Source organism: Nuphar pumila, chromosome 8 (assembly GCF_984573655.1).
Source record: "Nuphar pumila chromosome 8, dmNupPumi1.hap1.1, whole genome shotgun sequence".
Lineage (NCBI taxonomy): Eukaryota > Viridiplantae > Streptophyta > Magnoliopsida > Nymphaeales > Nymphaeaceae > Nuphar > Nuphar pumila.
The window spans coordinates 111,761,584-111,776,351 of NC_143256.1; the positions used below are offsets into that span (position 1 = coordinate 111,761,584).

The 14,768-nt window shown below is 37.6% G+C and overlaps 1 protein-coding gene and 1 long non-coding RNA gene across 2 annotated transcripts in view; one reads left to right on the plus strand and one right to left on the minus strand.

The window, feature by feature from the left end:
- The first annotated feature begins 2,904 nt into the window (after window positions 1-2,904).
- On the plus strand, window positions 2,905-3,585 carry LOC149830230 (uncharacterized). Its single transcript, XR_016433646.1, has 2 exons — window positions 2,905-3,089; window positions 3,368-3,585. It is a non-coding gene; the product is annotated as an uncharacterized LOC149830230 (long non-coding RNA).
- Window positions 3,586-9,281: 5,696 nt separating this feature from the next.
- The window catches only part of LOC149830231 (uncharacterized), a 28,027-nt gene continuing 22,540 nt past the window's right edge, over window positions 9,282-14,768 (minus strand). The window contains exons 3-5 of the mRNA XM_090016394.1: window positions 10,315-10,568; window positions 9,849-10,205; window positions 9,282-9,493 (exon numbers count right to left, since the gene is read on the minus strand). Of these exons, the coding sequence (XP_089872520.1) occupies window positions 9,849-10,205; window positions 10,315-10,568 (611 nt within the window). The 3' untranslated portion in view covers window positions 9,282-9,493. The remainder of the gene's footprint in view (window positions 9,494-9,848; window positions 10,206-10,314; window positions 10,569-14,768) is intronic.

A 14,768-nucleotide genomic window follows, 5' to 3' on the forward strand; every position in this document is an offset into this window, starting at 1 on the left:
AAACTGTAGAGTAATATTTGATCAAATGGGATGTCATTTTCAGGATTTGCTGACGGGGAAGAAGATTAATGGAGGCTATGAAGAAAATGGAATTTACTACCTACATCATCCAATGGGTTCTGTTCATGCTGCAGTGGAACATTCATTCAGTCATGTTCAGTGGCATCGTCGTCTTGGTCATCCTTCATTGTCAAAGCTTCGGTCGGTCTTTCCTCAGATTCCTTCCACCACATCATTTCAGTGTGAAGCATGTCAGTTGGGCAAGCATCATCGAAGTTTGTTCCCTTCTAGTCAGAGTCAGTCTAGTAATAAAGTTTTTGAACTTCTTCATGCAGATGTATGGGGTCCTAGTAAGATTCCTACTAGGACTCAGTGTCGTTATTATCTTGTTATTGTTGATGATTTCTCTAAGTTATCATGGGTATTTTTAATAAAAGAACGATCTGAAGTTCCAAGTCTTATCAAATCCCTAATTCTTGAAATAAAAACTCAGTTTGAATCTATTGTCAAGATTGTTCGCACTGATAATGCTCTCGAGTTTAAATCAAAAGGTCTGTTAAAATTTTACCAAGATCATGGCATCTAACCCCAAATTTCCTGTGCCTATTCATCTCAACAAAATGGGGTGGCTGAGCGAAAACATCGGCACCTCCTTGATGTTGCCAGGACCATTATGATTCAATCTAATGTTCTTGCGTTATACTGGGGTGATGCGATTACCACTGCTTGCTATCTGATCAACCGCATGCCTTCGTCTTCTGTGGGTGATCAAATTCCATTACATATCCTAAAACCTAATGCTCCACTTTTTCCTTTATCACCAAAAATATTTGGATGTGTTTGTTTTATACACAAACTTGGCCCTGACCGTGATAAATTAGCCGCTCAAGCTACAAAATGCATATTTATCGGTTATCCCAAAAATCAAAAGGGCTATCGATGTTATGATCCTATTTCTCGCCGAGAGTATGTCAATGCGGATGTATCTTTCCTGGAATCCTCTCCATATTACTCTATTTCCGGTTCCCCGCTGCAGGTTGATCCAGCTGAGTCTTTTTCATTACCTATACCTCCTTTTCCTTTGGAATTTGTGCCCTCATTACCGAACCAAACTTCATCCTCTTCCAGATTTAATAATCCACCATTGGTATATGTGCGTAGAGCTCCACTTCCGCAAGAGCCTTCATCTTCTTCTTCTCCTAAGGTAAGTTCTACTGACAATTGTGATCTTCAGGATGATGATAACAGGCCTATTGCTCTACGAAAGGGGACAAGACAATGTACCTTATATCCCATATCTCATTTTGTCTCCCATGCCAGAATTGGACATCAGATGAAGTCTTTTATCTCAGCCTTATCTGCTGAAACTATTCCTCTGAACTATCAACAGGCAAAACTTGATACTCGCTGGAAGTTGGCTATGCAAGAAGAAATGACAGCTTTGTTAAAATATATGTAATTCATATATATGTATATATTTATATACATATATATTTGTATAATCTAAAATACCCAATAGGGGTATTTTAGTCATTTCACAAGTACCCGATAGGGGTACTTGTTTCTTTTCTTTCTTTTTGTAAATTTTTTTTTTATTTTATTTTTACTTTTTATTTTTTGGTTTTTTGTCCACCTAAAAGGGGCCCCACCATGGAGTCGATGGGGCCCCCAACAGTCACATTTGTGACCGTTGGGGGCTCCCAACGACTCCATGGGAGCCCCTAGGTGGCTCTTCTTTTAAGGCCATATGGCCACTCCTCCTCTCCTTCTTTTGTGTATAAATAGGGGTGAACCCCTCTTGTATTTTTTACTCTTGAGAGCTCTCTATCTTTCAATAAGAGACATTTATATTTTTATGTTGTGTTGTCTCTTGTGGGTTTGGGTATTAGCCCTTTTTTGTTTGTTCATTAGTAGATGTTGTAAGTGCTTAGTGCACTCTTTGCTTTTCCGCATATTTCATTACATGGTATCAAAGCCTTGTGTATGCTCTTCTTCTTAATATAGCTAGTTGTGTAGCTATATTTGTTTCTTGTTGTTTCTCTCTTCTTTTATCCTCTTGAGAGTGGTTATTATGGAAGGAGAACAAAAGATTAATCTCTCCTTCAAACTCAATGGCTCCAACTACATGATGTGGGCCGCCGCCATGGAAAACAACCTCAAAGGAAAAAAGCTTTGGGGATACGTTATGGGCACCATTCCGAAATTACAACTCCAACTAACTAAGATGGAAGGCGATCAAGAAAAAGCTCTTGAAGGAGATGCCCGCATGAAGGCCATTGAAGATCACCAATCTAAAATAGAAGATTGGGAAAGTAAGCATGCCAAGATTCTTGCTTGGTTCATGAACAATGTGGAGCTCAAGATTTGCGCCAACATTGCCAAATTTCGGATGGCAAATGAAGCATGGTTCTTTATGAAAGGTATGTTTACCCAAAAAGACCTTGCTCGTCAATTCTTTCTTCAAGAAAAAATCCGAACTATCAAGCAAGGAGAAATGAGTGTTAGGGACCACTTTAGCACTCTTGGCCCTCTATGGGATGAGATATCCTTACTAGAACCAAAATGGGTTTCTAGTATAGATGTGGAATTAAGGAGAGAACAAATGGAAAAAGAACACTTTTTCCAATTTTTACATGGGCTTAGGCCCGAATATGAACAAGTTAGATCCCCCCTCCTATATAGATCAAAGCCTCTTCCCTTGGAAGATGCCATAGCCGAAATATGCCAAGAAGAAACCCGTCTTGGCATGATTAAAGGAGGAAATGATGTCTTGGCCGTATCAAAACCCGACAACCATATGAAAACCTACAAACCTCCACATTTTGGAAGGCAAAATAACTATAATGGCAACTATAGAAAAGCCATTTGCCATCATTGTCAAGAACTGGGTCATATAAGACCTAATTGCCCTAAGTTGAATGAAGCACCAAAAAATAAAGTTGCTTCCGTTGAAGAAGCTACTCAAAAGAAAGAGGAAGCAATCAAAGGAACGGACTCTTTTTCTCTTGCTCAACTATCGGAGGCACTACAAACTCTACTCAAGATTCCATCAACTTCGGGTGCCGCCGTAGCTTCCTCCTCTCCTCCAGGTATGTCGTCTTGGATCCTTGACTCTGGAGCTTCCTTTCATATGACCCCCCTTGAAAATGAGCTTTCCGATTTATTTAATAATTATAAAAACTCCTATGTTTCAACTGCCGATGGTACATCTTTACAAGTAAAAAGTTTTGGAACCTTAAACTTTTCAAAAGACTTCTTTGTGCCAAACGTGAGAGTTGTACCTCAACTTAATTTAAATCTCCTCTCTGTTGCTCAAATATGTGATCATGGATGTAAAATCTCCTCAACTAAGGATTGCTCTATACAGGATCTCCGGTCCGGGAAGCTGATTGGGCAAGGCCATAGAAGGGGAGATCTCTATTACATGAGCAACTTGAAACTCCCCACTAACTCTTTTTGTAACCATGTCCAAGATAAAAATATTGATATTTGGCATCAAAGACTTGGACATCCAAGTTTCTCAAAAATGTACTCATTTCCATTTGGAAAGAAATTTTGTAATGAGAAACATTTTGTTTGCAAGAATTGTATTTTTGGCAAAATGAAATCTACTCCTTTTCCAAACCGAACTTTTGTGTCCAAAAGACCTTTTGAGTTAGTCCATTCGGATGTTTGGGGTACTTCCCCCGTCATGTCTAAAGGAGGGTACTCCTATTATGTCACTTTCATCGATGACTACACTAGGTATGTATGGATCTACTTTACAACAACAACAACAACAACAACTACGCCTTCATCCCAAAACAATTGGGGTCAGCGATATGAACCAAAAAAGAAATTCATTTTGGGTCTTCCACATGAATCCTTTTCCTCCAATCATTTCTATCCAACGCCATGTCCTCGGTGAGGTTCAAAGCATTCATATCCTTTCCTATCATCTCCATCCAAGTCTTCCTAGGCCTACCCCGACCTCTTTTAACTAATGTATGGATCTACTTTCTCAATTTAAAATCCGAAGTCTTTGATTTTTTCAAAAAATTTCATATGATAGTTAAAAATCAATTTTCAAGTAATATCTCTACTCTTAGATCCGATTCGGGTGGAGAATATTTATCAAATGAATTTCAAAACTATTTAGAAGTAAATGGAATTTGTCATCAAAGATCGTGTCCTAGGACTCCCCAACAAAACGGCTTGGCCGAAAGAAAGCATAGACATATCATGGAAACCACTAGGACACTCCTTATCTCCAAAGAAATTCCAAAGAATTTTTGGGCCGAAGCGGCCTTAACCTCAACTTACTTAATAAATAGAATGATATTTTCATCCTTACAAAATACATCTCCATACGAAAAACTATTTGAAAGAACACCCGACTTCAATAGATTAAGAGTTTTTGGATGTAAATGTTTTGTCCTTACTCATAAACGGGACAAATTATCTCCTAAAGCTATTGAATGTGTTTTCTTGGGTTATGGAGAAAATCAAAAGGGTTTTAGATGTTTTGACTTGAAAAATAACAAACTCTATGTATCCAAAGATGTAACATTTTTGGAAAATAAAAATGGTTTTGTGAAAACTAAAGATATTGACGAAAGTGAATATACTTTTTTATTTGATCTTCTATCTCAAGAAGATGAGACTCCTCAAGAAGAGGAAATCTCCAATGAGTCTTTGAATGGCCTAGAGGAAATTCCTCTTGATAATGCTATAGATGAGAATAATAGACCAATCCAAACATATGTTAGGCGTGGTCAACAAACTCAGATAAGCGCCTTAGAAAAATACTCTCAAGGATCCAACATAGAAGAGACATTTTTAAGGAGATCCAGTCGGATCTCCAACCCTCCTAATAGGTTTGTCTCCTATGAGTCCCTAACTCCTATATATAGAGCATGTCTAATTGCGTTGCATTCATTTCATGAACCTTCACACTATAATGAGGCCAAAAATATTCCCCAATGGGTTGAAGCCATGAACTTAGAGCTTAGTGCCCTTGAAAAAGCAAAAACTTGGGAAATAACTTCGTTACCCACTGGAAAGAAATCAATAGGATGTAGATGGGTCTTCAAAATTAAAACCAAGAGTGATGGTTCATTAGAACGTTATAAAGCACGGTTAGTAGCTAAAGGATATGCTCAGGAATATGGTATAGATTATGAAGAAACCTTCGCACTTGTTGCTAGAATGACTAGTGTTAGGACTCTTATTGTTATTGCGTCAGTGAAAAAATGGCCTATCTATCAACTCGATGTTAAGAATGCATTTCTAAATGGCGAATTAAATAAAGAAGTTTACATGGATCCCCCACCAGGAGTATGTATTGGTAAAAATAAAATTCTTAAACTTAAAAAGGCATTATATGGTTTAAAACAAGCCCCAAAGGCTTGGCATGATAGATTTAGCAATGTAATGACAAGTTTGAATTTTCGTTCATGTTATACTGACACTGCTTTGTTTGTGAAAAGTGCAGGGTCTTCAGTAGTTATTTTACTACTTTATGTTGATGATATGATCATCACAGGAAGTGATGAGCAAGGCATTAATGATATTAAAAAGGTTTTGAAAGAAAATTTTGATATGTCTAACCTTGGATTCTTAAGATATTTTTTAGGAATTGAAGTGGCGTACTCTCCTCGAGGGTACATTCTCTCTCAGATGAAACTTGTTGCTGACATCTGTTCCAAATCTGGTATCTCCGATGATAAGAAGACAGAAACCCCAGAAGTCATCAATGCAAAATTAAGGTTGGAAGATGGAACACCTCTCGAGGATCCTACTCCCTACCGGCAACTTGTTGGGTCTCTAACCTACTTATCCATCACACGGCCAGACATTGCTCATGCCGTCCACTCTGTCAGTCAATTTCAACATGCACCTACAACTGTGCACATGAGTGCAGTCTTAAGGATCGTCAGATATATCAAAAATACCATAACTAAGGGAGTTTTTCTTTCCTCTGCCTCGTCCCTTGATTTAATTGCTTATACTGATGCAGATTGGGGAGGAAATCCCAATGACCGAGTCTCAACTACCGGTTTTTGTGTTTTCTTAGGTGACTATGATTTTTTGGAGATGCAAGAAGCAACACAAAGTATCCTTGTCCTCAACGGAAGCAGAATATCGTGCTATGACCACTACAACCATGGAACTTGTGTGGCTAAGAAGCCTCCTCAGTGATATGGGCATTGTCATCTCTACTCCTTCGAAGCTGTGTTGCGACAACAAAAGCGCAATCTATATTGCAAGCAATCACACCTTCCATGAGCGTACTAAGCATATTGAGATGGACTGCCATTACGTTCGTGATGAATACCTAAGAGGAACCATAGCACTACCTTACGTCACATCAGAGTACCAGTTGGCGGACTTCTTCACTAAGGCTCTTGTGGCTCCTCGGTTTTTGTTTCTCCTTAACAAGCTTTCGGTTATATCCCCGTAAAGCTTGAGGGAGGGTGTTAAAATATATGTAATTCATATATATGTATATATTTATATACATATATATTTGTATAATCTAAAATACCCGATAGGGGTATTTTAGTCATTTCACAAGTACCCGATAGGGGTACTTGTTTCTTTTCTTTTTTTTTGTAAATTTTTTTTTATTTTATTTTTACTTTTTATTTTTTGGTTTTTTGTCCACCTAAAAGGGGCCCCACCATGGAGTCGATGGGGCCCCCAACGGTCACATTTGTGACCGTTGGGGGCTCCCAACGACTCCATGGGAGCCCCTAGGTGGCTCTTCTTTTAAGGCCATATGGCCACTCCTCCTCTCCTTCTTTTGTGTATAAATAGGGGTGAACCCCTCTTGTATTTTTTACTCTTGAGAGCTCTCTCTCTTTCAATAAGAGACATTTATATTTTTATGTTGTGTTGTCTCTTGTGGGTTTGGGTATTAGCCCTTTTTTGTTTGTTCATTAGTAAATGTTGTAAGTGCTTAGTGCACTCTTTGCTTTTCCGCATATTTCATTACAAGCTTTAGTATCTCAGCATACCTGGGATCTAGTTGATTCTCCAGCAGATGCTGACATTGTTGGATGTAAATGGGTATATACAATAAAGTACAAATATGATGGTTCTATTGAAAGGTACAAGGCCAGATTAGTCGCAAAAGGGTATACTCAGACATATGGAATTGACTTCTTTGAAACTTTTTCTCCTGTTGCACGGATGGGTACCATCCGTCTTGTTCTCTCAGTAGCTGTTCAGCATGGTTGGAGCTTGTGTCAATTAGATGTGAAAAATGCATTTCTATATAGGGATCTATCTGAGACCGTTTACATGCAACAACCTCCAGAATTCGAGGTTGAGGGGGAGTGTCAGAAGGTGTGCAGATTGAGAAAGGCGATTTATGGCTTGAAACAAAGTCCTCGTGCATGGTTTTCAAAAGTTGTTTGACGTGATGTCAAGCTTTGGCTTTAATAGATCAGCAGCAGATCATACACTTTTATAAAGAAAACTAACTCTGGCATAGTTGTTATGGTGGTATATGTGGATGACATCATTCTTACAGAAGATGATGTGAAAGCTATTGAAGCCACAAAGGCTCATCTTCAAAACACTTTGTTACAAAACACCTTGGTTCACTCAGATATTTTCTGGGTATAGAAGTTGCTAGAAGCCATGAAGAGATGGTTTTGTCTCAACGGAAGTATGTTCTTGACTTATTAAAGGAAACAGGCATGTTGGGAGCTAAACCAACAAATATTCCCATGGACCATAAAGTTCAATTGTTTGAAGAAGGGTCAAAACCAGTTGATAGCAAAAGCTATCGCTCCCTAGTAGGGAAGTTATTATATGTAACTGTGACCAGACCAGATATTGCTTTAGCAGTAAGCAAAGTTAGCCAGTTTATGGACAAACCAAGTGAGGTACACTGGAATGCAGCCATAATGATTCTCAGATATCTAAAATCCTCTCCTGGAAAGGGGTTATTGTTCAGGAAAGGTGGAACTCTGGAGATAGTAGCCTATTCTGATGCTGACTATGCTGGATCTGTAGTAGACAGAAAGTCTACCACAGGATTCTGTGTTTTTGGGAGACAACTTGATTTCATGGAGAAGTAAGAAACAAAATGTGGTTTCCAGGTCGAGTGCAGAATCAGAATATCGGGCTATGGCCCAAACAGCTGCTGAATTGATATGGGTTCGCACTGTTCTTCATGATCTTCAGGTGAAGGTTTCCTCTCCAATGACCATGATGTGCGATAACAAAGCGGCAACATATATAGCAAACAATCTTGTCTTTCATGAGAGAACAAAGCACATTGAGGTTGATTGCCACTATGTAAGAGATATGATTCAAGCTGGTCATATCACTACAAAATACCTAAAGTCGGAAGACCAAGTTGCAGATATGTTTACAAAGCCTCTTGCTAGGCCAAATTTCTCCAAATGTTGTGACAAGCTGAGCATGATTGATATCTATGCTCCAGCTTGAGGGGGAGTGTTGAGAATAGGTGGTTTTATGTTAAGTTCTCTTATAATAGAGGTTTTCTGAAATTTTACTCTTATAAGGACTTAGATGTAATTTTTCCTTTTAGCCTCTCTCTATTTAATATAGAGAGAAGCCCTAATCAAGGTTAACAACATTGAGTTTTTCTGTGCAGCCGTCTCTCTCTCTCTCTCTCTCTCTCTCTCTCTCTCTCTCTTCCTCTCTCTCTCTCTCTCTCTCTCTACACAGGTGGCTGCTCCTTTCTACCGTTACTATACATTGACCTATTTTTTCCCGAGGATGTTCCCTTGACTAAAACACAAAATAAGGATAGAGCATGGTTGCCAGAAATGCATGCATGAACATCAATAGGAGGGATGAAAGAGGCACCTTACTGCATCAGTGGGACAATGATGCTAATAAAAGCAAGGCTGCCAAAGGAAGACACAGTAACAATTCATATCCTTATTGCAGTCATCCCAATATGAAACAAAACCAGGAGCTAAAAATAGGATTCACAAACTTAATCTTACAATAACTCGATTATCGCGTTTATGCAAAACCATTAGACTTCTTGCCTGCAAAGCATGTAGCGTGAGATACTCACCATCCAAAACTCCAGTGTTAAATCTTGTAATTGAAAATACCCAAAGTGCTGAACCATGTAGAACATGCAAAGAAAAGCACTCAAACTATTCACTGGAAACTTTTGCTTTTTGTTTTTTCAAACTCATGTTGTTAAGTGTTTGACACAGATATCCCAATTAATTCAGAAGAGTGCACGCAAGAATCATCTGCTTATCTCTACTATTAAGGCAAATCATTTAACCACCTACCAGCAGCACTGAAGAAAAGAAAAAAAGAAAAAGAAAACCAGTAAAATATGTGCATCCAAGTATGAGATTTTGACATGATTGTGCAGAGAAGACCTCAATTAAACTCAAAACAAGGGCAGTACTCTGTCCCATCTGTTAACATGATAAATCACAAAGTGCTCCATTGTACCAATGACTGCAGATGCTTTAACGCAGGAAAGCTCTCAAATATTGTATTTGACCTGCATCACAATGGCCAAAGATATATATATATATATATATATATATATATATTCCATCCAATAATATAGAAATATCCTAGAAACTGTTATCATCGAGTACGGAATGTCAAAGGCAGCTAATCCTTTTAAAAATCATTGTTACTTTTTAGACAAACAATTAGTTCGAACATGACACAAAATTTGTAAAATAAAAGGTTTGGAGCCTCACACATAAGAAAACACTGGAAATAATGCACAAAAAATTAGCGAGTCTGACAAGAACTTGTTTATTATGACAAACTAGATCAAGAAACACAGAGATTCAAGGTTTATACCAGGCATTCAAGCTTTATCACCTGCAAGGCAGAAGGTTTACCTAGTAGTAACGAGGATTAGTGTCATAAACCCGTCCTCCTGGATAAGGCCCCCTTGCATCAAATGCAGGATTCCTAGCATGAGGGTGAGAAGTGTTGCCATATGATGGCATCCTCTCCCTATAAGCACCATAAGGTCTTGTAGGGTAACCCTGGTGCCCTTCACCCAGTGAACCCCCATAGCCATGAAGATCACCAGTTCCCACACTGTCATGTTGATATTGTCTCCTTGTAGCCTGTTGGTGCTGTTGTTGGCGCATCTGTGCTTCTCGTCGCAGAAAATCTTCTAGATGGTTCCTGTGTCTCGCCCGCATTGCAGATAATTTCTCTTGATATTGTTCATCAATTTCCCTCCTCCTCTAAAAGAGACAAATTTATAGCATTAGAAGATATGAATGCTCTGGAGGATTGAAGGGGGGAGGAGGGGAAGAACCATTATCAATGGACAACTTTCAAAGTAAACCAAACCTTCAGATGCCTTGCACTTTCTTCATTTTCTGCATCTTGTTCTTCCTTGGTTAGCCTCATAATTTCATCCATGAACTTCTGGTCAAGAGCTTCCAAAGTCTCAGGCAATTGTGCTTCCTCATAGCCGATTTCCATGTCTTGCTCATGATGATCAGAGGCTTTGGCATCAATGTTACTGGCTGCTTTCTCCACTACTGATTTTGGATCAGATTTTTGTCCTTGATAGAAAGAGTTCACGGTTTCAGGGCCTTGACCTGTATATATCATGTTATCAAGCACAATCAATAAACTTAGTACACATAAACACAACAGCCTTATTAAATTCTAGAGTTTTGATGATGCCTCACTGTAAAACAACAGAATTATAGAAAAATTGGAAATTAAAAGAAGCAAAAAGTAATAAGATACAGGGTTCCACTAAACCTCAAAGTAGATATGGTTCTTCAAACTTCTTAAAGTAAGCAGGTGCATGTATTAGGTTCACATCAATGCTCATATTATTATTATATATATATATATAAATACATTTTTCATTTCTTTCTTTTCTGCAATTTTTTTTTCTTTATTTTTATTTTTTGTCTTTATGTCATCTAGTTCAGTTTGAACTAGAATGACTGTTGCTAGTCAAGTCCTGTCCGGACTTGACTAGCAATAGAGCTGTTGGACTGACACATTCCAACAGCTCTAAATAGAGCTGTTGGACTGTGACCAACAGCTCTATTGAGTCCTCTTTCAGCTGTGTATATAAAGGGGTGCAGCCCCTCTTGTATTTTTATTCCAATTCTTCTTAAGCAATTGGTTTTTCATATCAATAAAGAATACATTTTTATTTTTATTTTTATTTTGTTTTCAGTTATACCCTTTTTAAGGGTTATGCTTTAGTGTCATTCTTGACACTTGCCCTTGTGAATCTAAGCTCGTGTTTCGAAGATCCCTATTTCATTTCATGGTATCAAAGCCGCGGAAATACTAAATCTTAAGAAAAAAATGCCTCAGTTTTCGTGCCCGTTTGCAAAAGTGTTTGCCACTTGAAGAGAAGTGTTTTATCACTTCATTGGGGAAGATTTCACATCTTGTTGTATTGTTTTTTTTCTTCTTTCTTTTTCATTTTCCTTCTTGTTTCTCTTCTATTCCTATTCTTTCTCTCCTTGTAATCGATGGATGACAATGATAAAGTCACCATCATGCCTATGAAACTAAGCGATACGAACTATGTAACATGGGCTTCAATCATGAAGCACCATATATGGGGAAAAGGCCTATGGGGGATTGTGGATGGTTCCGATTTGGAACCTAAGCTATCTCTTAATAAAAATGAGGGAGATAAAGAGGTCCCTCTATCGGAAGAGAAAATCAAGGCTATTGCCTCATACGAGAAGAAATGGAAAGAATGGAGAATATCTCATGCGAAGATAATGTCATGGCTTATCAATAGCGTTGACATTAAAAAATGCTCAAGTCTTGCCAAATTTGATCATGCCGATAAGGCATGGGAATACCTTAAGAATATGTATTCCCTTAAAGATATTGCACACGTATGCAACCTCCAAGAAAAAGTTCAAATGATGACACAAGGAGACAAAACTATTCGTGAATATTACAATGGGTTGTCCGAACTTTGAGAAGAACTTTTCCTTTTAGAACCAAAGTGGCATTGTGCCGAAGACATCGAGCTTCGTCAGAAACAACTCGATGTTGAACATTTTTACCAGTTTATCACTGGATTAAGGCTGGAATTTGAAACTACTAAATTGGCCCTACTTCACCGAGGAAAAATTTCTTCTATTGTTGAAACTATTGAAGAGTTAACAATGGAAGAAAATCGTCTCTGGAAAGGTTCTTTAAAAATTGAAGATGATTCCGTTTTAGCCGTGTCTAGACCAGGGAATCATGTTCGATCATATAGGCCTCCTCACTTTAACCGACAAAATGGTGACTATGATAAGAAGAAAGTTATTTGTCATCACTGTCATGAACCAGGACACTACAGGTCACAATGTCCCAAGCTTAAGGAGCTGGAAGAAAAAAGAGTTGCAATTGCTGGATCGAAGCCTAAAGATCAGGATGCACCAGTTTCCCTAACCCAACTAATGAAGATTCTTCAGCCTCTCATCAAAGATGCCTCTTCCTCATCTGAAGCTTTAACCGGCGCAGCAGCCTCATCTTTTTCTGATCTAGGTAAAATTTCTTGGCTCCTTGACTCTGGTGCATCTTTTCATATGACCCCAAATAATCAAAGTCTATCTAAATGTGTTAAAAATAAAACAAGTGTGTCAAAGGTCTTTACTACTGATGGGACTTCTCTTGAAATAGAAGGAATAGGAAATTTTGAAAAAATTTATAAAACAAAGAAATTTTCTATTCCAGAAATTAGACATGTTCCCAAATTAAATTTAAATCTTTTATCTGTATCTCAAATTTCTGATTATGGGTGTAATATTTCTTTTTCTTCTCATGGTTGTTGGGTACAGGATCGTCAGTCAGGCAAGCTGATTGAGGAAGGCCATAGAGGACTTTATTACATGAATTTTTTGGAAATGTCGAAGAAAGCTTTTTGTTATAATATTCAAAAAATAGAGTTGAAACTGTGGCATAAGAGACTTGGTCACCCACATATAGCCAAAATCCAACATTTTCCGAATCTAGGAAATTTTGTAACTCTGAATCATTTGATTGTAAAGATTGTATTCTCGGCAAAATGAAAAGATTACCATTTCAGAACAGAACATTTTTCTCTTCAAGACCACTTGAATTAATACACTCGGATGTTTGGGGTCCTGCACCAATAATTTCTAAAGGAGAATTTGTTTACTATGTTATTTTTATCGATGATTTCTCCCAACATACGTGGATGTACTTTCTCAAACATAAGTCTGAAGTATTTTCATACTTTCAAACTTTTCATAATATGGTTAAAAACAAGTTTCAAAATGATATTACTATTTTTCGCACAGATTCAGGGGAAGAGTTTTTATCCACAGATTTTCAAAATTATCTTAAATTGCATGGCATCACACATCAAAGATCTTGTCCTTATACACCTCAACAAAATGGACTGGCAGAACGAAAACATCGCCATATTATAGAAACCACTAGGACTTTATTAATAGCAAATCAAGTCCCGAAAGACTTTTGGGCAGAAGCTGCCTTAACTGCCACCTATCTCATTAATAGGATGTCATCTTCTTCGTTACAAAATATCACTCCCATTGAAAAACTTATGAACATTTCTCCAGACTACTCTAGACTAAGAATATTTGGGTGCAAATGTTTCATATTTACTGACAAAAATGATAAACTTTTCCCTCGTGCGATTCCCTGTGCCTTTTTAGGATATGCTGAAAACCAGAAAGGTTATAGATGTTTTGACTTCAAAAATAATAAACTATATGTGTCTAGAAATGTTTCCTTTCTTGAAAAGGAGAGCTTCTTTGATTTTAGAAAATTAAAAGACGTCATTGAGTACTCCTTTTTGCTAGATCTAACATCAACATCTGATGAATATGACCTTGACTGTAACTTTGATGATGATCAAAGAATTATTGATCTTAATGTTGAAAATGAAGTTCATAGAGATACTAGTATTCAATATTTCAGGCGACAAGAGTCTAATCCTCCATGTGCACTTGAAAAATATTCTAACATTCCAACTAGACAATCATCCCGAGTCTCGAGGCCTCCAGAAAAGTTTGTATCATACGAGTCTTTTTCACCCACATATAGGGCTATTATTGCATTAATTCACTCACATGAAGAACCATCCATATATTTTCAAGCAAAAAATGATATCAAATGGATAGAAGTCATGAAAGCCGAATTAGATGCACTTAAAAAGGCTTTTACATGGAATATTCAAGATCTTCCTCCAGGAAAGAAAACTATAGGATGTCGATGGGTTTATAAAATTAAAACCAAGAGTGATGGTACTCTTGAAAGATATAAAGCTCGTTTAGTAGCCAAAGGTTATGCCCAAGAATATGGGATTGATTGTGAAGAAACCTTTGCTCTGGTGGCTCGTATGACAATTGTTTGAACCTTAATTGCCTTAGCTTCTATCAAAAAATGGTTTCAAATGGATGTCAAAAATGTTTTTTAAATAGAAAGCTAGTTGAAGAAGTATACATGGAACCCCCTCATGGTCTAAGTATTCCTATGGGTAAAGTCTTTCGCTTAGAAAAAACTCTTTATGGACTTAAACAAGCACCAAAAGCTTGGTATGATAGGTTTAGTCGTGTTATGATTGATATTGGTTTTCAATTCTGTTTAACTGACACTATTTTGTTTATTAAGAATTCTGATGCAGGGATCATTGTACTTCTTCTCTATGTGGATGATACGATCATCACCAGAAGCGATAAACAGGGAGTTGAAACAATCAAAACACTTCTTAAATCTCAATTTGAAATGACTGATTTGGGCTTGTTGAGATATTTTTTAGGCATTGAAGTTGCTTA